The sequence below is a fragment of the Schizosaccharomyces octosporus genome (genome assembly GCF_000150505.1).
Source record: "Schizosaccharomyces octosporus yFS286 unplaced genomic scaffold supercont6.2, whole genome shotgun sequence".
Lineage (NCBI taxonomy): Eukaryota > Fungi > Ascomycota > Schizosaccharomycetes > Schizosaccharomycetales > Schizosaccharomycetaceae > Schizosaccharomyces > Schizosaccharomyces octosporus.
In genome coordinates this window covers 226,912-251,395 of record NW_013185620.1, presented here as the reverse complement: position 1 = coordinate 251,395, position 24,484 = coordinate 226,912, and the positions used below count along the sequence as shown (strand labels likewise).

Sequence of the window (24,484 nt, the reverse complement as noted above, 5' to 3'; positions counted from 1 at the left end):
TTGAGAATATACTCGGAATCCAGCAGAGAAATACAAGAGTCTAACCCAGACTTAAATTAAAATGTAAGTGTTCGTGTGATTGAAAGGTGACAGCATTATCCTTGAGAATCAAATGCGTCAAGAAAAGGAACACTGAAATATAAAATTTATTAGGAAATATCAGTAGTTTTAAATTAATAGATGAATGGGATTCTCAAGATAACTGAGCTACCTTATTGTATGATATAGAAAGAGTTTTTACTTCACAGCAAGGTATTAAGGATGAAATATATGGTCTTCATTTATGTAAATGAATAGTAATATTAATTCACTGAATAAAAAAAAATTCAAAAAGATTGTCACGAACCGGGATCGAACCGGTGACCAACAGATCTTCAGTCTGTCATGCTCCCAACTACACCACCGCGACTTTGCTTGACTACTATGAATAATAAACAAACATATTAGTATTCCATAGTTTGAAAAGAATGGTAGATATTTTATTTTAAGGAAGGACAGGTATTATGGATTTTAGGTAAGTGAGTACGATACTACAAAAATCATTCTAAAGTAAGAAACAAAAGGAAGAGTGATTTTCATTGAAGATATATGATATGCAACTCTACTGTTACGCAATACCCTTATGTATAGGAGGAAAGAATGGTAATGAAATCGGTGCAAGGTATCATTTCCCGTTATTAATCGGATGAGAAAAGGAACAAAGCAAAAATTTCGGGAGCAAGATAATAGGATTCTGTGCTTCTTCGGAAATATTATTAGAAGGAGAGGAGCACGCACAAAAAAAAAACAGATACAAAGGTTGGATGTATTGGTTCCATCGTTACAAGGAATAGTAGTTTTTATAATCCACAAGGGATGAAAGCATTACTTAAGATAATTCAAAAGGAAAGGGGAGAAGAAAAAGGCAAGCAAGAATATTCTCTGTCTTTTAATCTTGTTACAAGATTAGACTCTATTTCACACGGCATAAAACACGGCCACCCAGCTGTTCACGAATAGCGTCTTCCAAACCCATGATTCCTTTTTTTGTTTCCACAATAGCTACCTCAGCAGGCTCCAGTCCTCGAACAAAACTAACCGTTCTTCCTTTAGAAAAGTTTAGAAGTTCACTAGGGGTCATGTACACTTTACGGCTCGGTTTGGATACCCCTCGAATATATTTCATAACAGGTTTTCCTTCAAAATACTTCAAAGACAGCCACAGCCTCCTCTCAGCAACGTTGCTTCTAGTAGTCGGCGTTGGCACCAAATCCGGTCCCTGAATATGACCACGTTGAATTGAGCTGATAAATCCTTGATGGTATAAAGCAGCACTAAGTTCCAAAACGCTTCTGCAGTTGGGAACACATGCCATCGCTTTTCCAGCACGGAATGAGTTTTGCAAATGCGAAAATACAAAGTGCAATTGCATCGAGAAAACCACGAATACTCGGAAAAGAAGCTTTAAATTTCAAAAAATGTATAGGAAAAACAAAAAAGCCCTTTGAACGAATCCAGCAAAGGAGTGATAAAAAGTTGTTTCTCGCGTGTTGAATACTTAAGCAATGAAAGGAAAAGTCCAACACATTCAAAAGTGTAGGGTGGAATGCCATAAGGCCAATAGCGATACGCACTTGACCTCACTATACATGCTTGAAGCAGTATGTAGATTCGGCTTCATTTTACCCACTACAAATTCCAGAGATACACAAATGAGGGCAATTTCGTTCGTTTCTTTGTTGTGTCTATTCATAGGCGTTTTTTGCAGCTCATGGAATGCTAAAGAGGGTGTCGTCAAACTCCTCAGTCCTACAGGCTCCGTAAAGACTGGATCGACGAACAGGTAAGCGCTTGAGAAGCCGCTTTTGAACATACATTCTAATTTATCTTTTTAAGATTTGATGATTTGAATACTTTCGTTGAGTTAGACTCGTCTCTAGAGGATACATTGCTTGTACAATTTACCTGTGCCATTGATGATGAAGTTTCTGTCCCTCATCAAGCCCATATATTGATTAGCGATAGGAAAAAGCCTAGTTCTTCAATTATTTACCCTGTCAAGGTTAATACAAATGGAGATGCAGTCTTGAAATTGGTAAGTGCCTAATGAAGGAGATTTCGTTTGCAGATAATACTGCTTGAATCCACTTAATACGACCCAAGTCGTTCGTATTATTTACTAGTAAAAAGTACTAACAGCCATTTAGCCTTTAGCTGAATTACCCTCTGAGTTAATTCAAAGTGAGCATGGTCTTTTGACTACTCTAATGATCGGTTCTTTCGGTGATGCCTCTCCTTCTTCTAGTTCTCTAGGATCTCTTGTCTTTGACTCTGGTTCTCTTCCTGTTTTCCAGGCCAAATCATCCATTGAAGCAGAAACTTCTCCTAAACCTACCATCCTCCATACATTCGCTGCTCCTCCAAAAGCTGCCAACAAGTTTTTAAGCCTTGTATTTTCAGCCGCCGTTGCTGTTGCTTCCGTTGCTCTTCTTATAGTTTGGATGCAATTCGCTGAAAAGACATCCGTGTACTCTGTTTCTTCCTCTTCATTGGGCCACATTCTTTTTTTCGTTTCGCTCGCTGCCGCTGAAGGTCTTTTATTCTTTTACTGGACATCTTTGACCATCTTCCAACTTATAAGATATAGTGTTTTTATTTTCGCTGCATTTGCTGTTAGTGCAAAGCTCTTGTAATAATGATGCTTGAAAAGAATGACCATTAAATATCTGTTTTTTCATGAATTTATTACGAATCTGGTTCTCAGTATGTTTGAAATCCAATGGATAAGCGACTCTAATTATCTATTTCGAACGTAAATAAATTTTGACTTATTTTCATTTCAATGTACCTTTCGTCTATATTGTATCCAAAATATTCCATACTATACCGAGGCCTTTTAATGTGGAAAGTTAATGCCTGAAAAAAACATCTATAGTGTTTCGTTTTCTTTTGGGAGGTCCTTTTTTTTCATTGTTTATCACTGTCTTAACTGTTTCGGTATTTAGGCAAAGATCGATATGTTGGTTTACAACGCTTAAATCATCTTCTAAGTTTTTGTGACAAACAGGACATGGGACACTGTTTTGTTTTGAGAATTTCTAAACTGTTAGAAAACTTAGAATAAAAAGCATGTTTAAACATACAAGTTGGCAAGCAAAATAGCTTGACTTGGTGGTCAACTTGCTAAGTCGAACACCCAACAGCCGTAATCGTAGTGGATATTCCACCCTCAATAATTTTAGAGCTTCGCAGAAAAGGTCTGTGTCATTGTAGATGTATTCTCTTAAGTTTTTCTGTCTCGTGTGTACTTGAAAGGTATCGGTCTTTATCTTAATCGAAATTGAATTTGCGATTAAATCACGTTTCGATAAATCATCTGCCAAACTTTGACACAAAGATTGTAGCTTGCTTTCCAGGAGACCACCGGAAGTAATAGCTTTCGAAAATGTTATTTCACTGCCAATGCTTTTTCTATTGCTATCACCAAAATCTTGAACAATGGTAGATCCAATTCCCAAGCTGCATTGTATTAAATTTTGAAATGTTTTCTCCTTGAAGACATAGGACAAGAGAGTCCTACTATGAATTATGTCTCCACAGGTTTTGATATCCAGTCCAAGAAGCTCCTGCTCTAATACTCTGCCAATCCCATTAATCTTGTAAGATTAGTTAGTAATAAGAGCCTTATTAAATTCTCAAAAGGTGCAGTCTTACCCTTCTTGTTGGTAATTCGAACATAAACTTTTCAATCAATTCTGCTTCATTTGAAACAAAGAATTGATCGTTCGGTTTCTTCATGTTACTAGCAATTTTAGCTAGTAATTTGTTAGCAGCGATTCCGCAGCTGACACTGACACCAGTAACCTCCAGAACTTTATTTCTTATTTGCGTAACGACTTTCTGTATATTATCTTCATCGTTACTAAGCTCATGCAGGTGAATGTATGAAGTTAAATTCATGTAAACCTCATCGATACTAGCTGGGCAAAGATTCTGATCATACTCCGCTAGTACATCCTGTATTTCCTTTGATTTCTTCGCATACTCTGGTATGTTCAGAGGAATAACGATTAAGTCTGGACAAAGTTTTCTTGCGATAAATTCTGGCATGGCTGATCGCACGCCGAACTTTCTAGCCATATAGTTTGCAGTACCTGTGGATTAGTTTTGGTGCTTAAAATCACTTCTGAGATATATCTTACATAAAACACCTTTACCAACAGCCATTGGAACATTCTTAAGATTTTCGTTTCTCAACTCTTCAATAGATGCATAAAATGCGTCGCAATCTACATGCACGATTACTTGACTTAAATCACGACTAGATCGGAGTTCTTGCATGTAACCGTCAATCTCATCAGTACGTTCAGCCCATTCCCTTTGAAACCCCTTATCGCATTCAAGTTTACGATAGTATTCCTTTACCTCCTGTTGTACACGTTCAATTCTGTTGCGAAGTTCAAGGTCTCTTTTCTGCTCTGCTTCAAAATACTTGCTTCCTTTAGAAGCTGAGTAAATTATTTCATTAATTCTTTCTTGATTGACACTTTCTTGACCAGATTTCAACACTGAAGGACCAGCCAAGCGTCGTTTCAAAGTAGCTTCATCATCTACTTCTTGATTTTTTTCCATGTGTACATCAAAGATAATTCTTTCTTTTTCAACGTCATTATTATTACCTTCACATTGTTCCATTGAAAAACTTCAAGTAAAAGCAAATTTGTTTTTGGTGTAGTGGTGGTTTTTGTTTATATTATTAAGCGCGACGCATCTTAATTAGTATTACAGGTGAACTTCGACACGTTATAAAAATAAATATTTAGTGAAAACAAGTATACATTGAAACAAGGATTGAAGCTTTTTTACTGTTAGATAAGTAAAGTAATAACTTCCAGTTACCTGATTCACGAAATAAGTTGTCCAAAACAATTCATTTAGCTAGATCGCTCAGAGCTTTCGATTGCACTTTTATAATATATCTTTCTAAAATTGTTAAGTCCTATCCATCTTTGATCTACACTTTAGAAGTTTTTCAGTCGCAAAAATGGATTTTTACTTTTTTGATTATATACTTGCTAATATAATACTATTGCTGTATCAAAACTTAAGTAATATCGTATACCGGTTATGACAATTAGATGTTCTCTTGATGATATTGAGTATGATATATTATACAATAGACTGTATAAAATATAGATGCTATTCCATGCGAAATCTGCATGACAAAGTTGGAATACGCGTAAGCATAATTTCAGAGTTTATTAATAATAATAATAATAAAAAAAGGAAATTCTGCTCGTAACAGTTCTCTCAGTCTATTTTTTTCGATTCATACTTGTATATTCAAATAAATTATTTTTGACTTCTTTAGGTTTAATGTTTCAAAGTTCTTTGCTTTTCAGCTTTTTCGACTACCTTCTGTTCGACAAGTAAACCCTTTCTTCTTCGAACATTTAACATATAGCGTTTTGCAATATTCTCACGATCAGCCAGTTCACCCAAATCCTCTAGTTCTTCTTCTGTAGTGGGAACCCAGAATGGGTTCTCATCAAGCATTTCGAATCCATGGAAAATTAGTTGGGGATACGCAGCACCAGATGTACGTTTTAAAATTTCGACTGCAAAACCAAATGACTCAACAACAGGAATTACAGCTTTTACAACAAAGAATGGAGTTCCTTCTTTCATTTCTTCATCAACAATTCGTCCTTTTCTCTTGGCAACCACACCATATACTCTACCCAAAACTTCAGCAGTAGCTTGAACATCACATGAATACATAGCAAGTAATAATCTTGGCGACCAGGCAAGGAATCCTTGCTTAATTGCCTCACGCACAGCTGAAATAACTTGACCAGGAATTTGTGGATTTCCAATTGTAAGCACTTCATTTTCTTGACCATTTTCTATTTCAATAGATTCAATACAAACACATATTCCCTGAACAGGTTCAGCACATAGTGGTCCTTGTTGCGTAGAAATTTGAAAAGCTGTAGCGATATATTCACCGAGATCAAAGGGAATGAGCCTAGATCCGTCACTTTCCTGACGTACCTTCTTCATCGATCCAGTCTTATCAATTAACATATTGGGGCCTACTCGTTTTGGGCCAAAAGACATTATCGAGTCAAGGTAATCAGTAATGTTATTTTTAATTGAGGTATCATTGGATAGCAACTCGTGGATAGTCGTAATAAAGTCTTCTGAACTAAGGATTTCCTCTTTCTGCTTTTGCGCATCAGAACGTTCGAGATCGCCGTTTCTTCCTTTTTTCGAAATATGATGCATAAACGACTCAATTGTCTTTTCATGGTCTAATAAGAAATTCACCAAGTTGCTAGGTAATGGACTTACAGACAGCTTAATCTGAATACCATCAGAAGCGACGGATGTATTTACAAATCCAAGTGGAGCCTCCTTGTCATTAACACTTATATCAGGAGCTGCAATAGTCGTTTCACGGAAGGGAACAATTGGTTGAGAAGCTTGTATCTCAATTTTAGCAAATCTCTCTCGTAAATCTTTTAGGCAACGTTCTAAATGAATTTCACCAGCACACATAATTACATGCTCACCGTTTTGTTCAGCTGAAATCTGAACACATGGATCGGACTGGTTTAACATATCTAGTCCAGCAACCAGTTTACTCATCTCATAAGGGCGTGACGGTTCAACAGCAACGCGGACGATGGGTTCCATCTGCTGAGACACACCTACCAAATTTGGTCCTTTAGGTAGAGAGCATAAAGTAGCAGTTCTTAAGACAGTTCCAGCCAAACCACCAATAGCAAACACGTTTCCAGCAGGTACAGTGTCTAATGGGAAAAGTTCTTGACCCATCATTAAGTATAAAGATTCAATCGTTACTTTGGTGACGTGTTCATCTGGATTTGCAGGATCATACTTCGGACCGTAAACGTAAACCTGCTGGCCAACAGAGATAGTTCCGCTGTAAATACGAGCAAATCCAACGAACACGTCTTTCTCTTCTTCCTCTTCATGATCTTTATTTTCTGGATTCTCTTCCAATTCGTTTTCGTTCACTGATAAGGATCCTACTGAATCTTCAAGGGAACCAGCCAACTTAGCCTGCCTCAATTCATGCATTTGCTCAGCGGTAAGCTGTCGACGTTTCTGTTGTGGAAGATCTCTTTCGGAGAAAGCAACCATTTTGCTAATGTAAGCCAGCATCGGTTCTTCCTTATCAGCTTTGCAGTGAGACATAGCTGTTGCAATTTCGGGGGCAACATTCTCAAAGTGTGGAGTAGTTTTAAGAACTTTTAAAGCGCGATCCTTCTGTGCATCTATGGGACAGGGAATTTTTCGAATGGCTGTCAGTAAAATCGCAGTGGAAAGAGGAAGCCATTGTTGAAAAACCGCTAGTAGCAAATTTCTAGGATCTTTCGATTTCATGTCTCGAGGAAGGACTTTTATGTTCAATGTTTTCACAATCTTTTCAATTTTTTCCAGATCACGATCTACTATTGCTGAATTGTAGACTGCCCATATATTATCAAGGACAAACTGGACGAATAGTGGTTTTAAGCGCCGTCCCTGAAGATGTTTTGCCTGAAGAATACGCTTGGTTTTTGGATCCAAATAGTAATCTCCCCATAAGCATTTTGTAAGAACGCTAGACTTCATTCCGAGTTTCTTCTCGTAAAAATCTGAAAACTGGTCTAGAAAGAAAGCCCAACCGTCGGATGCACTCGCAAAAATTACATTGCCTTGCTCGGGAGAAAAATAGATGCCCTCGTCACTGGTTTCCTCCTCCATTTCATCTAGATTCATCAACTCTCCTCTATAAAATGTACCTATTACTGCATTGACTTGTTCAACAAGACGAAGCAGATGGTGATGAGCTTCGATAGGGGATAATTTAAGTTCGGTCACAAGTCTGTCCATCTTGTTTATAACCAAAACCATTTTTATTTTATCAACCCAAGCTTGTCGGAGAACGGTAATAGTCTGACTACAGACTCCTTCAACGGCATCAATTAAGATGAAAGCGCCATCACATAAGCGAGACGCAGATGAAACTTCTGAGCTAAAATCAACATGACCAGGTGAGTCAATTAGATTAATTAGGTAATCATTTTCAACAGCTTTTTCACTACTTTGGCTGATAACCTTGAAAAATAATGAAATCGCGCTGGATTTCATGGTAATTCCTCTAGTTATTTCATCTTCACGAAAATCAAGATATCGAACCGTTCCGGCTAGCTTACTAGAAATAATTCCATTTGTAGCCAAAAGACTGTCAGCCAGTGTAGTCTATAAGGCGCTTAATTAGTATGAATTGAAAAAATGCAGTAAAATTGCCGTATACCTTTCCATGATCCACATGAGCCAACAAAGTAAAGTTCCTTATATTATTCTGATTGCTTTGCAGAGGAGCTAATCGTTCAGGTGGAATTACTGGCATCCTGAAACTACTTAATGGATGAGGTTGCAAAAAGTAGGCGAGAATGCTACGAATACCAAAATATAATATTAAGGAGGTTTGTATTGAACTTCAAAGTCTAACTTTTTACAATGCATATATATAAATCCAGTTTAAATTGAAACGTCGTAAGAAGAATGAATTTTTAAAATTCATGTACAATTAGAGTAAGACGTAGGATATAAGCAATCATCATGCACATGTGACAATTTTACAGTTTTATTATTTCAACTTTAGTACGAGACTGGGCATTGTGTAGAAGGTCAGTAGAAGAAGTTGAAGTATTGAGAGGGTAAGGAAGAATTGTTAGCTTTGCAAAAGACCCCAAGGTGACTCCCTTGGTAGCTTTCCCCGGATTAATAGATATCACATCTTCGACAGTCTATAATAAATTTATCAGAATTTACAAGTCAAATATGTATACATATAACTTACCTTTGCAAAGTATCTCATATCGCTGGGTAAAATAAGGATGTCAGGAACTGTTTGAAGTAGCTCGCCAAGCTTTAGGTGCGCTATGTCGATATTTGAAGGATTACCTCTGTCTAGAGATCCACCCGGAAACAAGGGGTAAAAATGCCTTTGATGAATGACATGAGCGACTAGTCGCGAAAACAGATTTCCATGTTTTGGATTTCGGAAAAGTTCTTCCTTGGAGGTGTGTAGCAAAATGTCATTTGTGGATAAACCGAAAACAACTTCGTTTACTGAGAAAATGCAAGGATTTGGAAAACATGTAAAATTCTATAATGTTAGCGTTTATATAGAAAATGAATTGCAGACATACAGATGGGAGGTCTAGGGTATAACGATCGAATGTGTCTTGAGGCCAAGCAGGATGATTAGAAATAGCATCGTTGATGTGAGGTACGAGGATACATTTACAAGATATTTTGGAGAGAATTGGAGTAACGCGTTCTTTGAAGAAGTCCTCAAGGGAAGTCGCTTGCGTATCAGTAATATTTCCAGTGGAGAGGATAGGGTGGTTGATGTCGATGAATGGGCCTGTCAGGATCACTAGATCGGCAGGATTCTCTATCAAGTATGATACCAAGGCTTTCAAAGGTGTAAAAGAAAGGTCATCTCGGAGAGACCATGGACCCGAAGCCACATAAATAGATATGGGCTGGTTATTCGCTTTGTTGTTGAAGTTTTCGATTTCTTTCTTTGAAGAGACAGGGAATGGGAGAGGAGGAAAAGGTAAAATTTCTTTTGCAACAAACACTTTACCACTAGGATTGCAGCCTTTGAGAGCAATGATTTGCCCAGGAAAAATGGAATAATTTAATACTTCATCTAGTTTGAGTGAGACTCTGGCGCCAGCACCTAGTCTTCTTGAAGTTTCTAATAAAATACTATTGGAGTTAAGGCGACCACCAACAGTATTGCTGTCAACAACAACTCTTCCGACTACAGTAACCAGTTCCTGTGTAAGTTCACTTGGATTTACAAGGTCATCATCATTAATTTTATAGTGCTGACATATTATATCGCTGAAAAGATCGATTCGGTCGTCAAGAACTTCAGACGAATCCTGGAGCTTTTGAAACATGATTCTATAATGATATGCTTTTGGATCGATATGTGCTGAAATATCCGGTGAAGCTGATTTTGACTCATTTGATAACGCTGATGTTGAGGACAGCTGTGAGTTGAAAGTTTCCAGGATACGGCCTGACTCGCCAGTAAGACTTGGTACATCGGAAGCAGACGGTACAGGACGGCTTGGGAGGTTATCTTTGGAAACGTGTGACTTTGTCGGTATTCCAAGCCTAAAAAGAAAACAAAAAGTTAGAATCATCAAAAGTCATAGATACCTTACATATTTTCAAAGTTCATTCCAGTCTTTGTTTTAACATATCTCTTTTCTGGTTTTTCTCGCAAAGAAGCCCTTACTTGACGTTCCATTTGAGTCCGCACGTCTGCGGCAAAGGCTCTAAAGTTATCCAAGTTTAAGACAGGTTTATTGTCGCGCTGCAGACACCAAGATTCCCATTTAAAAAACATCATTTGCTCATCCATTCCACAGGTTTGTAAAAGAGTATTTTTCTCCTCGAGGAGTGCTTGATCTGGAGGAAATTCCATTCTATACCAAAAATTCTTTAAATAATCCTTGAGAGTTCGTTGAACCTCTCGTGTAGCAGCAATTAAGAAAAAAAAAATTAGAAAGGATTAAAATTTATAAAGAAAAAGAGCCCACTTTACTAATCTTTACTTGAAATCCTTGTTTTTAAAAAATAAAGGTTTGTTTACGCGCTTGAAAAAGACCTATGGTGTAGAGGAAGTGGTCTGGACAGGTAAGGTAGGAGAGCATCGTGTATTTTCTTCTTGATCAAAATTAGCTGAAACTCAAAAAATCTGTCTTTGTATTCATGGCTTTTCAAAAAAAGAAGAAAACAATAGAAAATGAGGGCAAATCTTCACTATTTACTCATACTTGCATGGTGTTTATGAGATTCAGGTACACACATATTAAATGTAATATAATAATATGAATAATTATACGGAAAAACAATAAGCAATAGGACAATAAAGCATGTTGCTATACAGAAGGTCAATAAATTGGTCTAATACAAGACTTGTGGTCCTCTTGGGCTTCCAGTATAGCTTTATAGCGAGTCTTTTTCAGGCGAGACTTATAATAGCTAATTCAATAAAGTGGGTTCAACTTGAAGTTTTCAGAATATGAACCAACGAGTTCTATTCATGCAAGCCGGTTCATTTAATCAATTTTATTGAAAGAAGTAGCTTGCTTCGGGATATTACAAATCACAAAATTGATTCAATTAATCTTCAATTTTGTTGTTTCCCTTGTTTATTTGTTTACGTCGGTTTAAATAATATACTCGATAATATGATACTTGAAATTAGTAAGGGCTATATAGGTATTAAAACGTTTTGAAGAGGATCAGAAATGGAATGATTTAATTGAATTTAATTAAATAGAAATAAGAGACTATTCATACACTGTTTTTAGTCATATTTCAAACAAAAATCGGGGTTCGCTCTATACAAGCTCTATTTAACTTTATTCGTACTTAAGAAATGTAGCAAATAATCCAAGTCATTGATAACGCCTAATTAAAGTCATAACAAACGAGAGTGGTTTAAATATGAAGCGAAATAGAAAGTATAGAAAGCTATGCCTTCCTTGGCTTCGCAAGGAATCACATCCAATGAAGGATACTGGAATTATTCATACCTCTGCGCCGGATTATTAACAATGTTTGTTTGTTTTGTGAATACTAGGCTGTCTGCGCGGGGCTCCTAGCCAACCGGCAGGGGTTTAAGCATTTGTTTGTTTACAAAAATCGATCAGAAGTGAACTTTAGATTCGCCAGGTTTGTTTACTTTTTCTTCTAGAAATAGTCCCCATTCCGCTGTTCTTTTCCTGCATCTACCATATTACAAAGGAATAAGCATTAGTTTTCCTAAAGTATCTCAGCGATTTTTCGCATCTTGATCCATTATTTTTAGAACTCGACGTTCATCTCCAGTATCAATACTCTTAAGCAAGAATTATTCAAGAATAAGGATTTGCTGTATCTCTTTAATCCCTAAAGTTTTTTATTTCTTTTCTTGTTCGAATTTCGTTCGTAACAAACAATCAAAATGTTTCTAACAAAATTGGTATTGTTTGCATTCATCGCCTGTTCTTTGGCTATTCATGTCACCAGCCCTTCCGAAGGTACGCATTGGGAAATCAAGGAAGACCATACAATTTCGTGGAGTTACGTACCAACAGACAAAACCTTTGTCGGTGTATACTTGACTAACTATTTCAAGTTTCCAAGCTTGAACAAGTTAATTGCTAAGGTAAACACCACCGAAGGCAGCGTCACCGTCAGCACCAACGACTGGCCTACTGGTGGAGGCTTCCGTATCAATTTGGGAAATCCTGAGAGTGCTGAAGAAATCTATGCACAATCTGACGAATTTACCCTTTTGCCTCCAAGCGACAGCGCTTCCGCCAGTCTATCATTCGGTTTTAGTGCTTCCCTTAGTATCTCTGCTTCCATCAGCGAATCTACCTCTACTGGTGCTACCACCTCTCATAAAACGTCTCACTCTAAAGGTGGTCATTCCACTTTGACTTCTTGGAGCCACGGTGCTTCTTCCTCCTTTCCTATCTCTTCCAAGCCTATCGCCAGTGCTAGTACTGTTTCCACCCCATACCAAAATTTAAGCAACTGTTCCAAGGAAGAAGGCAACTCCAGCAATTCAACGTCAAGCACAACTGCTGCCCAAAGTACTGCAGCTGAATCAGGCAGTTCCTCATTGCGTGGTTTGCTTGGAACAAGCTTGGTCGGTATTATCGGAGGAGCAATTTTCTTCATGATCATTTAGACGCTTTTTCTGCTTAATATTCAGTTTTAAAGTTTGCAGATCCATTGTAGTGAGCTGATGTTCAGATTTTTTAATTCTGTTTACCTCAAGCATTTTTGGTTACAATGCCCGCATATGATTTGTTTACTTCTTTAATTCTCACTCACGTCCGCTTTCAATGAAATCGAAAAAGAATATATTGCTTAGCGTTACTTTTATATTCGCGACTTTGTTCTAATAATTCTTTTTATGGATGAAATGCGTCTTAATGGCTACGGAAGGAAAAACATCGTGTACGCAATAGAAACGAATAGAATAAAGAACAAATGAATACCCAACGACTTATTCACATATTCAATCAACTAAAGTACAAGTAGCAGGAAAAACTTGATGTGAGGTGAAAACACCTCGAATATTTTCGAAAAGTTTACCACAAAAGAAAGATCATTTAGAAGCCAGGTGTCACATAGTTACGTAAACAGATGAGTAAACCATTCATCCAACGTTAATGACAATACATACACGGTGCAACAAAATTATTATAGATAACAACTTAAAGTAACAGTATAGAAGAACTGTTAAAAATTAAAAAGAACACGCACAGTGTTACGAAAGGGAATTTTAGAGATGCAACAAGCCATCCACTATCACGGAAGCATGAAGAAAAGAATCAACAGGAAGGAATCAAAACGAGTTATCCAAAAGACATCAAATCAAGGTTTTAAAGTAACAGAAAAGACACAATTGAACGAAAGGACGAAAATCTGCAAACTACTATTCAACTATCACTTTCGTTCCCGATATTGAATTATCATGGCGAGTGAAAGGACATAGCGAAATCATAAAATAGTCCATTATTTGAGATCCTTGTCTAATCAACGATTTGCTGAAGAATCACGGGTGGCACAAGCGACAATCCGAATCTTATTACTTGTAACAGTTTCGTTGTCAAACCGGAAATTTGGATTTTTTATAATAAACGTCCATACTTCGTCGCAAAACCGATATGTGTCAAGATGTCCTTTGAACGTCAGGCGAGCACGTACTTTTTCGGCCAACGCTTCTGTCATGCTTTTATCAAACTATAATGAGAAAATATTAGCTGACAGCGTCAAACTAAAGGCAGGTTTCTGCTAGGCTACTAATACTTACGTTGAAAAGAACCTTCATAGCAAGCTGCGGGGATATTTTTCCTTGAGAAATCAAATCGTCCAATGCATCAGTTAATGAAATCCTAAACAAATTCCCGTTAGTATGTGATCTTTTACTACCAATCCAGGTTGATCGAAGATCCATACCCTATGCTGTAGAGGTTAGCAAAGTACAAAATAAAAACAAAATAAAAAATTACCTGCTACGTCTGTATAGTTCGTAATACTGTGACATTTGTGTAATTGGTTTCGATGATAGAAACGCAGTGTTTAGCTAAGGGTAAGTTTGAATATTGCGGTTCGCCCCCCGCTGGAGAGTCCTTTTACAGCATCACGGAACACTGCGTTAACGTTGTTTCATATGTGCGAGAGAACCATTAACGATGAGAACAGTGCTTTATCTTAGTAAATAAATACATCTTTATGAATAATGCCAATTTATTACTACTCAACAAAAGGCGTGTCTCAATTAACTAAACGTGTTGTATTCATAACTGTAAAAATTAATTCGAATAGCGTGCTTCTTCCATCGCGTGTTCTTGGTGAGTAAAATGTTATTCTGAGATTACTGAAGTTAACAATTCTCCGAAATAAATTGCCTTCAGTTTACATTTCAAAAATTAAAACTACCAATAAGAAAAAAAATGGTATCTTTTTACTTCTATTGTTCATGTTCGTGTTGTTTCCAGGATTAAATAAGCATTATCCTCAAAAAGGTAAACGTAGAGAGAACCTTCAAATAGATTGTTCTGCTACTAAAGGTCCATCCTCTAAAAGGAATATTTATTCAAAATCTACCAAATTTAGCATTTATGAGAGTAAAAAAGTTTACATGGGAATAAATTATGAAATCAATAATCAACTTACCATTAACACGGAAAGTAAAAACATCTATTATTAGTGATCTCAACGTTTAACAAGCGCATAACAATTTCCTAAGCATTAAACAACTGATAAAAAGGTCTATAATAAATTCGTAACAACTTAGGTTATCACTAATACCAATTCAAGCCAATGGAAAAAGAAGAGAAAGAAGAAATATACACGGAACTAGTTTGACGAACAAAAGTATACACTTATATGCTATTATACATACCCGTCACTGGACGACAATTTTAATAGGGAAGAGAATGAGAAGGAAAAAAACGTAAAAAATACAAGAGAAAATGTCTCTAAAATCGTAACTGGATAATGCTAAACAAAACGTTCTGTAAAACATGAATACCAACAAAGATGAATGCTGGTATCATGTCTGGGTATTCGACGAAATCGCGGATAGCTTCCAAAGAGACTTCGAAATCATAGTATTTGCTCATAATCAACCGAGTAAAGTAGGCAGCAATAAGTTCACTTGCCCACACCGCTGAAGAAGCATAGAAGGTAAGCTTGAAACTGTATGGACTGTTTTCCGCAAAGGTAAAATACGGATAAATTGCTGCGTTCGGTCCAAAATGCAGTATAACAGACCAGCCCAAAAATGAAAGCATACTAAGGTTGGAAGCAACACACTTTACATAAAAGTTTCTGCCCATGTTTTTGCGATATACAGAGTAGGGGTCCAAACTTTTTGTGAGAGATTTATTAAAGTGATATACCGTGCGTGACATTAAAATTAAAGGCACGACAGTCATCATGGTAAGAGAAGAAGCAATTTGCACGAGAACGAATTGTTGAGGCGATTCAAGTCTGGCATACAAATTGCGCACATAAACTTGGAGAGTGAGCTCAAAGTAAAGTTTGAAAACAGAAACGAGGGCGTAAGAGTGGGTCTTTGTATTCAAAATCCAAGACGAAACCAAATTACACAAACTAACGGTACACATCCATGAATAAACATATGCAATGGCGACACTAGAACTATGGGGAAGTGTGGACATGTAAATGTTAGTCAGATATTCACCAGCTAGGTAAACAACGAGGGTAACGCAAAGCACGATAATAAACCAAGAATAATGAGCATAGGCATCTTTCCAGCCTATGGTTTCCAAGACAGCGTTACTCCGGACATTGGGTTCGAGCAGAGAGAGTTGAGACAAAAACTGAGTGGTGCGACGAGAATGCTTTTTCCATAATTTTGAAAAGGAGATCCCGATAGGGATAATCATAGAAATGAACATCAAGGTGATCCAGGTGAATGTTATTTGACGCCAAGCAGTAAAATAGACGGCCAAACTACCGACAAGAATACTAAAGGCCCAAAACAATAAATAACTGACAGTGCCACCAAGTTTACTGGAAAACCAGTTGACAGAATATATATGAAAAAGTTTTGTAATCCATAACAAACCGACGGCATTATAGATACCGTAGTAAAAAAAAAGAAAAAACCAAAATTTTATACGAACTATACCTTGATTATCCTTATACAATGGCATGGGGATCGCGCACCAAAGAAGGACAATGCAAGGGGCGAAGACCTGCAACAAGAAATTTCGAAGCCAAAAGTTGGAGAGTTTTTTTTCAAATCGAGATCTTTCGATACCAATAAAGTAGTTGAGAGGCCAGCCAGGATTCATTTTGTTGGCATAATAAGGACCGGCAGCCATATAAGATTGTCCATACTGGGGTTTTGGGGGTACATATAATGCGTCTTCGTTTAAGAACTCTTCCCTGTATGGAGAAGGTAGGGCACCTTCAAGGAGTTCGACTTCTTCCAATCGAGACAATTGCGAAGAAGTGTCATTTACGGAGGAGCGAGCAAACAAATGGGACGAAGATTCCAAATTGTCGGACATTTTTGTGAAGAGGACATAGAAAAGTATCTAAGGACAGATACTAAATAAAAAGGAAAAGAAGCAAAAAAAAAAAGAGAGAGAGGGAGAGCAAGTTTCAGTTTTAAACCATTGAACGTTTGAAATGACAGAATTCAAAATCTTTTCTTTTTTATGATTCTTGTTCTTTAAAATATAATTTTCCAATGAAAACCAAATATTCCTAAAATACAATCAAAAGACAGTCAAGGGTCTAATTTTCTCGATTTAGAATCCGTCGTAACCGAATTTTTTTTTGTGAATTGAAACAAAGGATCCTCGAATGAAATGGAAATAGTCTTCGTTGGTTGATGTTGGCAAAACGATTGACCGGCAATTGTTTGCTTTGGTGTTTTCCAATGGATCTTGACAGGAGTTTTCGAATTCTAAACCTTTGTTAGTAAACAAAAACAAAAAAGAATATATTTTTCAAGAAATACTTAAAATATCGTGATTTCCTTACCAAGTTGACCAGTTGGCTCGAGGATGGTTGTTTGTTTGTTTTGTTATTTCCCAGCAAGGAGAAAGGAGTTGTTGACATGGTCAACCTTCTTCAATTTTTGGATGGTGGTAGTCTTGTTTTCTCCTAAACTGAGCCAAGCCAAGAATTACAAACATACGTTGAAAATCGTAATAGTGCATAAGAAAAGAGAACGTATTCTAGTATATAAGAATAACGATCATGAACGATTCGAAAAGAACCAATGTTCCATCGAATAGCAAATTATAGTGAAGGATAATGAAGCTGGTGTGTATAGAAGCAATAGAGCAGAGTACGAAAAGAATGTCTAAAGGGATCTTCAAAAACTAGTTTCTAATGGAATGGGAATGGGAGTAGGGAATTTTAAGAAAGATTTCAATACTTTAGTTCTAGAAATTAAATATATTTTACTCTATCTTTTATGCAAATGTCACATTCGCATTCTTTAAATTTGTTCCCTTTAGTCCGATTATAAACTTTCTTCTTTTGCTAGCAAAGGATCAAATAAAACAATGAAAAAAAAATAAAACAAAGAAACAGCAGATTCCATTTATTCTTCAATTCTTCTACGTTTAGTAAAGACCTTCTTTTGGTTCTTTTCCCTCCATTCTCAAGTCAGTAGGGTACAGACAGAACAGTATGACAAATACGACTCAAACGATCAAACAGTCAAGCTATACTATTCCACACTAGACGAGCGGATTGGACGCTGGTTCTTTTGTTTATTATCATCACCGTCATCGATAAATTCGAATGGATTCAACGATGAGTATCTTGCAAGTACGCTATGCTTCATCAAACAAACACAAGAAGTACTGGCCAGATCTGGAAACCCCATCGGTATCGATCTTAACATACACAAACAAATACCACCTTCGTACGATATAAAAAGATTGCTTTCGCTTTCACTTCCACCCAACATACCATACCACCCACCACGTTAACTCACTCACCCTCCCTCTGCATAGCTGCTATTATAGCTTTAACAAATACTTTATAGCGTACAGTATCACACAATCTTACGTTACAGTATCACACAATCTTACGTATACTTTTATACCGAGAAGCTTGATTATATTTAGTATAAAAGCTTTTAGTTTGTGTTTAATTTGTTTTCTTATTCTTTCGTAGTTTGCAAAACAAAACGTACACCATGTCGAAAGACGAAATCAAATGCTCTTTAAAGGGTGAAGCTTTATTGGCGAATCCTCGCTTGAACAAGGACACGGCTTTCACTGAAGAAGAACGTATCAAATATGAACTTACCTCTCGTCTTCCTCCCGTTGTGGAGACCTTACAGGAACAGATTGACAGAGCCTATGAACAATACAAATCGTTCGGTGATAGAGTATTGGAAAAGAACTTTTATTTGTCGCAATTGAGTATTCGAAACCAGACTTTATTCTATGCTTTGATCAGCCAACATCTAGTTGAAATGATCCCTATTATTTATACACCAACGGAGGGAGATGCTATCATGCAATTCTCAGACGTTTATCGTTACCCCGAGGGGTGCTTTTTGGACATTGATCACAAAGATCCTCAATACATTAAGAATCAACTGTCTGCCTTTGGAACAAAAGATTCCATCAAGTACATCATTCTTACCGACTCCGAGGGTATTTTAGGTATTGGTGATCAAGGTGTAGGTGGCGTCTTGATTTCTGTTGCCAAAGGCCATTTAATGACTTTGTGTGCTGGTCTTGATCCCAATTGCTTCCTACCCATAGTATTGGATGTTGGAACCGACAACCAAAAACATCGTTCCAATCCTCAATACATGGGTCTTAAAAGGGACCGTGTGCGTGGTGAAGAATATGATCAATATTTGAGTACTGTTCTCCGCTCTATAAGAGAGGTTTTCCCTCACGCCTTTATTCATTTTGAAGATTTTGGTTTGAAAAATGCAAAGCGCATTTTGGACGAATACACCAAAGAGTTCGCTTGCTTCAACGATGACATCCAGGGTACCGGTGCTGTCGCTTTGGCTGCCATTGTAGCCGCTCTCCAGGTTACGAAATCTCCTTTGACTGAACAACGCATTATGATCTTCGGTGCTGGTACTGCTGGTATCGGTATTGCCAATCAAATCACCAGTGCCTTGGTTGGAGATGGCCTTTCTAAGCAACAAGCCATCGATCATATCTACTTGGTGGACCGCTATGGTTTATTATTGGAAAAGCATGCTGATGTTGCTACAGAAGATCAAAAACCTTTCCTGAAGAAAAACGATAGTTTCCAAGACATTAACGGTGATGTTGACTTGGAAACTGCCATCTCTCGCGTGAAGCCTACTATCTTGTTGGGTTGCTCAGGTCAACCTGGTAAATTTACCGAAAGAGCTATGCGTGAAATGGCTAAGCATGTCGAACAGCCCATTATTTTCCCTATCTCAAATCCCACCAAGCTTATGGAAGCTAAACCCGATCAAATTAACGAGTGGACAAATGGTAAAGCACTCATGGCCACCGGATCACCTCTTCCCCCCATCAAGCGTAACGGTAAGGAATATATTATTTCTCAATGCAACAATGCTCTTCTTTATCCAGCTTTGGGAGTGGGTTGTGTATTATCCGGTTGCAAATTTTTGACCGATACTATGATGAAGGCTGCTTCCGATGCCTTGGCAACCGTGCCAAAGAATTTGTTCAAATCGGAAGAGGCTTTACTTCCTGATTTGAATAATGCTCGTGAAATTTCCCGTCACATTACGCTCGCTGTTTTGAAGCAAGCCAGAAAAGAAAACATGAGTACTACTGAATTCCCCACTGACGACAAGGAATTGAGCGAATGGATTTTGAAGCACGAGTGGAATCCTACTTACAAGAAATTCGTATAAACTGTCCGGCACCTTGTATTCAGGTAACCGTACTTTGTTAAACAAGTTTACATACGATGAAAAAGTTGTCATTTCATGGGTACAACCCATTTTTTGGAATCTTATGAGTTGATTTTTACGCAAATATCATTCCCTTTATTTTACTACATTAAGCATAAATGTCCAGTAAATGTCTACTTAAACATATGTTACGTTCGCTATATACTAAAAGTAAAGCTTGTATTTAAAGCACTGAAACATTGCTAGTTGTAAAGCAATCGGATTTCAAAATTACTATACGTGAACCACTCCTACAAATAATCCAAAACGAAACGGTCCAAGCAAAACTTTCAACAGCTGAATTTCAATGGCACTGTAATAAATTATGATTTCTTTTCCATTCGTTTTAAACAAAGGTCCATCTACTTGTTGTTTGTTTATCGAAATGCACCAAAGTGCGAAAAATAATTTACAGTAATAAAGCGCGCAAGAAAAGTGCAGCCTAATCCACCACTGCGTTTCTATAGAATTTAACTAGCTGGCACTTGCAGAATACAATTCACAAAGAAAAGATATCTAAAGAAGATAAAAGTCGTTAGAGAAAAATACGACGAAAATAGCTTCTAAAAATTGAAAAGAAAGGAAGTACGTAGAGTTTGGACGAGGCTTTCGCTAGACAAATTGAAAAATCATTGAAGTAAAATACACGAACATTCCGATGGACGGGCTTCAATCAAGTTTAAAAAACATTAATTTGTACGACATCAAAGCAGCTGTTAGGAAAGCGCAAAATGTGGTGATGAATTATACTTCGACAGAAGCTAAAGTGCGTGAAGCCACGAACAATGAACCCTGGGGTGCAAGTACGTCTTTGATGATGGAAATTGCCCAAGGAACACATAACTATTCGCAACTAAATGAGATTATGCCAATGGTTTACCGTAGGTTCACCGAAAAGACAGCCGAAGAATGGCGTCAAATTTACAAAGCTCTGCAGTTGCTGGAATTTTTGGTAAAAAACGGTTCCGAAAGAGTTATCGACGATGCACGTGCTCATCAAGCAACTATTAAGATGTTGCGTAACTTTCATTACATTGACCGTTACCAAAGAGACCAAGGATTGAACGTGAGAACTAGAGCAAAAGAATTAGTTGAACTTCTTAATGACAATGATCGTATACGCCAGGAGAGAAGAAAGGCCCGACAAACTCGAGGTAAATACTTTGGCGTAGGTAGCGACGGTGATGCAAGAGTGTCTTCTGGATCTCGCCCAAGGTACTCAGGTTTCGGAAGTTCTCCTCATGCTACTGGTTTTAGAAATAATCGCGTTTATGGGGATGGTGGTGGCTTTTCAGATGTTGGCAGTGGCTCTGGTTTCCATGACTCATCTTCCTATAGTGATACTCATGATCATTCTGAGTACGACGAATATAATGAGAACTACGATAGTGCTGGTCCTAGTGCTCGCACGTCTAGATTATCTGCACGTACTACAAGAAATTCCCAACCCACTGCTGCTCCAGTTTCTTCTCCACCCAAACAAGAGCAACAATCTGCTGTGGCTGACCTTCTTGGACTTGAAGAGCCCGCCACTCCTGCACCTACTTCTTCAACTATACCCACTTATGCTAATACCGTTGAGGATGATGATGGATTTGGTGATTTTCAAACTTCCTCCGCTGCTCCAACCGCCGCCGCAACTTCCGCTAACGATGACGATGATGCATTTGACGATTTTCAGAGTGCACCCTCTGCTGTTCCCCCATCTGGTGGAATTGGAAATATGGCTTCTTTCAGCTCTTTCGCTTCGTCTTCAGCCAGTCCCTCCCTTGGAAACGTTGCTTCTTTAAACGTTAATACTCCTACCGCCGTTAGTCTATCACCTCAAAATTATACCTCCGCTACTCAAACTACTCATTCCGCTAAAGCCGTTAAAGGTTCCGGCTCTGGAAGCGATGCTTTTGGTAGTCTTTGGAGTTCGGCAGTAACCAAAGTGAAGCATGATGATCATTCGAAGACGGGTTCAAACTCACCATCGGTTCCTCCTGTCTCTACATCATCAAATCCACCTACCTCCGATCTTCTTTCTAGTGATGACAATAATCTCCTTTTGTGAGTCTCCAGCTAATTAGTGAGCCCAATGAACTTGTAGTAAGTTAGAGGAAAGACTCCTGTTTGAGCCGTGCTGGATTGAGCTACATAACTGCATAACCGACTTAATATAACAATACCTTGTTCCTTTAGAGTTCATGAATACTAATCCACTGATTACAATTTGTCTTTTCTTTCGATAGAATTATGAAGCTTGCTACTCTTTTCTTTCCTTTCTTCATTAAGTCGTTTTTGTTATTTATAATATGAACTAAATTAAATGCTACATTCCTGTTCACGATTGCTATAAGTTGCCTGATATTAATGCATAAACTTTGAAGAGGGTCTGGATAATCCCAACCCTGGATCTTTATTGTTCAATTATCCCCACAGTGAAAACTAATATCGATGTTTCTCGAAGCGTACCATATGTAAAGCAATTTGTATATTTTTTGCAGGATATCCTGAATATTTAGATGTCAATATATACTACGATAATAAATTTGTTATAACTTAGTAACGAGAGGTGTTTGGGTCATACACTGAAAATGAAAATGTATTACAAAGCCATTTAAAGTATTCCATATCTAATCGTAAAAAAAATCCGTACATGAGAGTTTTTGCAACCAGCAAAAGAGCGTTAATGGTCCATTATTTTACAGTTCCCAGATACTACACAGTTTTCTAAAACAGCGTTGGGTGGGATATGCAACGTCGCATTCGGTGATGCTACAATTACAACATTGCCCTTCAAAACAACATTTTTTCCAAAGTAAACATTTCCCGATATGGATAGTGAGGTTAAGTCCTTAATACTGGGCATGTGGGGTATTCGGCGAAACAATTCTGCTACATCAGTAAATTCATTAGTCAAGTTGACAACAGGTGGAGAAAATCCAACCTTAGATTCGTCGGGTTTTAGAGATCCATGATCTATGGAATATAAATCACCTCGTACAAGCAGCAAATCCGCTGACGTTTTCACGGATATAAATCTTTCACGGGTGACTTTTATTCCTTCGGTTTTTTTGAATTGACTAATGGCGGAGCCAATAGAAGTTGTAAACTCAATTACCCTGGTTGATTCATCATTACGGTTGATGATTTCAATATTGGGCATGATATCCAAATTGAGTTCTCGATTTTCGACTACTCGTTTCACGGCTGGTAAATAAAGCCAAACGTTGTTCGTATTAATATATTTGAAAATGCGATCTGATGTAAATTCTTCTTGATGCTTTTCTGGCACCTGGTTCCGTTCTAATAATCGTAGAATGCCGTCCTGATTAACAAGGATACCAACCTTAACGTCCGCTTTTGTTTTATCAGTAACTTCCATCGCATATTCTATTTCGTTTTCTATAACGTGTGAAAGAAGTCTGAGATCAACAGATGCACCGAGATTATCAATGTTGCTCACGAATAAATAATCCTTTCCTTGTGCGAGCAAACGATCTATAATCCCAGAGTGGACAAGCGCTTCAAAAACATCTCCATGTCCAGGTGGATACCATTCCTCAATGGGAGAAGGAGCATACTTTGGAACGGGAAGCTGAGAACCCACGGAAACACGTGGGTAACGCGACTGTTCAAAGGTAGATATGTCAAGGTTATAGCCGGTATATTTTCGAAGATATTTACAAGTCTCATCATTTGTATCGCAAGAATTCATTAATAGAAAAGGAACTGCCACTTCGTAACGTTTGTTTAAGTAGTCAACTTGTTGGATACTCAAGTCAAGAAACGTTTGACTGCCGTGAAGCTCAATTAACGCTTTCGGCTTATTTACGCCCATGCTATTCCCCATTCCACCGTTTAATTTTAATACTGCTACCCGGTCCAAATACTGTGATTCTTCTTTACATGGAGTTAAACTCGTGTAATCCGTAACATCCTGAGGCCCCAGAGGTCGAATCGAATCCCAATCACATTCATATCCTTTCACTGTATGCAATAAATACCTCCGATACAGAGCAAAAAAGTTTTCCATCTGAAGTTTGAATATCCGCCGATCAGCCACCTTGGAGTTGTGTACAAGTTTGTCGAGTTCGTTTTTCATGGTGCTCGCCGAAATACTGACAGCAATACTGTCAAAGTCCAAAGTGGACTGGGATTTAAAATGGACCCGCCGATGAAGCATTCTTTTCTTTTATGATAATGGTTAAAGGCAGGAAAAAACACCCGTATTGTTCGCTATAAACAATGGTGGTACCGATGGTTTTGGCTTTGTCTACAACAAATCACATCACCTAGCGGTGCTTATTTTATGAAATACGACGTAATACAAAAGTGTCCCACACATATAAATATTATCTGATTTAAGATCGCAAATGAAAAATGTAGTAAATAAATGAATTTTCTAAAAGTATGGACATAACAGAAGTTGACTTTCCTATCCATCTGATTAGAATGTGTTTTAAAATTCGTTAAACATTAAGGATGACT

General features: G+C 37.6%; 13 protein-coding genes and 1 non-coding gene across 14 annotated transcripts; 4 read left to right on the top strand and 10 right to left on the bottom strand.

The window, feature by feature from the left end:
- Positions 1 to 336: 336 nt before the first annotated feature.
- Positions 337 to 409, bottom strand: SOCG_16246. The gene has a single exon. It is a non-coding gene; the product is annotated as a tRNA-Phe (tRNA).
- A 141-nt stretch (positions 410 to 550) lies between these two features.
- On the bottom strand, positions 551 to 1,526 carry SOCG_03747 (ribosomal protein subunit S8). The gene has a single exon (XM_013163657.1). The coding sequence runs from the start codon at positions 1,409 to 1,411 to the stop codon at positions 953 to 955; it is 459 nt and encodes a 152-aa protein (XP_013019111.1). The 5' UTR covers positions 1,412 to 1,526; the 3' UTR covers positions 551 to 952.
- A 165-nt stretch (positions 1,527 to 1,691) lies between these two features.
- On the top strand, positions 1,692 to 2,672 carry SOCG_03746 (oligosaccharyltransferase delta subunit; the record flags this gene model as incomplete). Its single annotated transcript, XM_013163656.1, has 3 exons — positions 1,692 to 1,822; positions 1,876 to 2,074; positions 2,187 to 2,672. 3 exons carry the CDS (start codon positions 1,692 to 1,694, stop codon positions 2,670 to 2,672), a joined length of 816 nt encoding a protein of 271 aa, XP_013019110.1.
- A 60-nt stretch (positions 2,673 to 2,732) lies between these two features.
- SOCG_03745 (DinB translesion DNA repair polymerase) lies at positions 2,733 to 5,062 on the bottom strand. The gene is made up of 5 exons (XM_013163655.1): positions 4,879 to 5,062; positions 4,182 to 4,836; positions 3,694 to 4,133; positions 3,123 to 3,635; positions 2,733 to 3,077 (listed from the first exon to the last, which is right to left on the bottom strand). Exons 2-5 carry the CDS (start codon positions 4,672 to 4,674, stop codon positions 2,889 to 2,891), a joined length of 1,635 nt encoding a protein of 544 aa, XP_013019109.1. The 5' UTR covers positions 4,675 to 4,836; positions 4,879 to 5,062; the 3' UTR covers positions 2,733 to 2,888.
- A 38-nt stretch (positions 5,063 to 5,100) lies between these two features.
- SOCG_03744 (GTPase Ria1) lies at positions 5,101 to 8,423 on the bottom strand. Its single transcript, XM_013163654.1, has 2 exons — positions 8,309 to 8,423; positions 5,101 to 8,253 (listed from the first exon to the last, which is right to left on the bottom strand). The coding sequence occupies exons 1-2, from the start codon at positions 8,402 to 8,404 to the stop codon at positions 5,353 to 5,355; spliced, it is 2,997 nt and encodes a 998-aa protein (XP_013019108.1). The 5' UTR covers positions 8,405 to 8,423; the 3' UTR covers positions 5,101 to 5,352.
- Positions 8,424 to 8,633: 210 nt separating this feature from the next.
- SOCG_03743 (DNA polymerase alpha B-subunit) lies at positions 8,634 to 10,507 on the bottom strand (the record flags this gene model as incomplete). The annotated part of the gene is made up of 4 exons (XM_013163653.1): positions 8,634 to 8,804; positions 8,858 to 9,166; positions 9,210 to 10,194; positions 10,245 to 10,507. 4 exons carry the CDS (start codon positions 10,505 to 10,507, stop codon positions 8,634 to 8,636), a joined length of 1,728 nt encoding a protein of 575 aa, XP_013019107.1.
- An 828-nt stretch (positions 10,508 to 11,335) lies between these two features.
- On the top strand, positions 11,336 to 13,101 carry SOCG_03742 (uncharacterized protein). Its single transcript, XM_013163652.1, has one exon. It carries the CDS (start codon positions 12,035 to 12,037, stop codon positions 12,767 to 12,769), a length of 735 nt encoding a protein of 244 aa, XP_013019106.1. The 5' UTR covers positions 11,336 to 12,034; the 3' UTR covers positions 12,770 to 13,101.
- Positions 13,102 to 13,623: 522 nt separating this feature from the next.
- Positions 13,624 to 14,134, bottom strand: SOCG_03741 (transcription factor TFIIA complex small subunit; the record flags this gene model as incomplete). The annotated part of the gene is made up of 4 exons (XM_013163651.1): positions 13,624 to 13,830; positions 13,901 to 13,982; positions 14,047 to 14,052; positions 14,100 to 14,134. 4 exons carry the CDS (start codon positions 14,132 to 14,134, stop codon positions 13,624 to 13,626), a joined length of 330 nt encoding a protein of 109 aa, XP_013019105.1.
- Positions 14,135 to 15,071: 937 nt separating this feature from the next.
- On the bottom strand, positions 15,072 to 16,634 carry SOCG_03740 (uncharacterized protein; the record flags this gene model as incomplete). The annotated part of the gene is made up of 1 exon (XM_013163650.1): positions 15,072 to 16,634. One exon carries the CDS (start codon positions 16,632 to 16,634, stop codon positions 15,072 to 15,074), a length of 1,563 nt encoding a protein of 520 aa, XP_013019104.1.
- A 221-nt stretch (positions 16,635 to 16,855) lies between these two features.
- On the bottom strand, positions 16,856 to 17,190 carry SOCG_03739 (uncharacterized protein; the record flags this gene model as incomplete). The annotated part of the gene is made up of 2 exons (XM_013163649.1): positions 16,856 to 17,035; positions 17,113 to 17,190. 2 exons carry the CDS (start codon positions 17,188 to 17,190, stop codon positions 16,856 to 16,858), a joined length of 258 nt encoding a protein of 85 aa, XP_013019103.1.
- Positions 17,191 to 17,498: 308 nt separating this feature from the next.
- On the bottom strand, positions 17,499 to 18,089 carry SOCG_05412 (uncharacterized protein). The gene has a single exon (XM_013164073.1). The coding sequence runs from the start codon at positions 18,050 to 18,052 to the stop codon at positions 17,810 to 17,812; it is 243 nt and encodes an 80-aa protein (XP_013019527.1). The 5' UTR covers positions 18,053 to 18,089; the 3' UTR covers positions 17,499 to 17,809.
- On the top strand, positions 18,008 to 20,152 carry SOCG_03738 (malic enzyme). Its single transcript, XM_013163648.1, has one exon. The coding sequence runs from the start codon at positions 18,284 to 18,286 to the stop codon at positions 19,967 to 19,969; it is 1,686 nt and encodes a 561-aa protein (XP_013019102.1). The 5' UTR covers positions 18,008 to 18,283; the 3' UTR covers positions 19,970 to 20,152.
- A 236-nt stretch (positions 20,153 to 20,388) lies between these two features.
- Positions 20,389 to 22,573, top strand: SOCG_03737 (ENTH/VHS domain-containing protein Ent3). Its single transcript, XM_013163647.1, has one exon. It carries the CDS (start codon positions 20,667 to 20,669, stop codon positions 22,062 to 22,064), a length of 1,398 nt encoding a protein of 465 aa, XP_013019101.1. The 5' UTR covers positions 20,389 to 20,666; the 3' UTR covers positions 22,065 to 22,573.
- On the bottom strand, positions 22,285 to 24,301 carry SOCG_03736 (UTP-glucose-1-phosphate uridylyltransferase). Its single transcript, XM_013163646.1, has one exon. It carries the CDS (start codon positions 24,177 to 24,179, stop codon positions 22,680 to 22,682), a length of 1,500 nt encoding a protein of 499 aa, XP_013019100.1. The 5' UTR covers positions 24,180 to 24,301; the 3' UTR covers positions 22,285 to 22,679.
- Between the last annotated feature and the right edge of the window lie 183 nt (positions 24,302 to 24,484).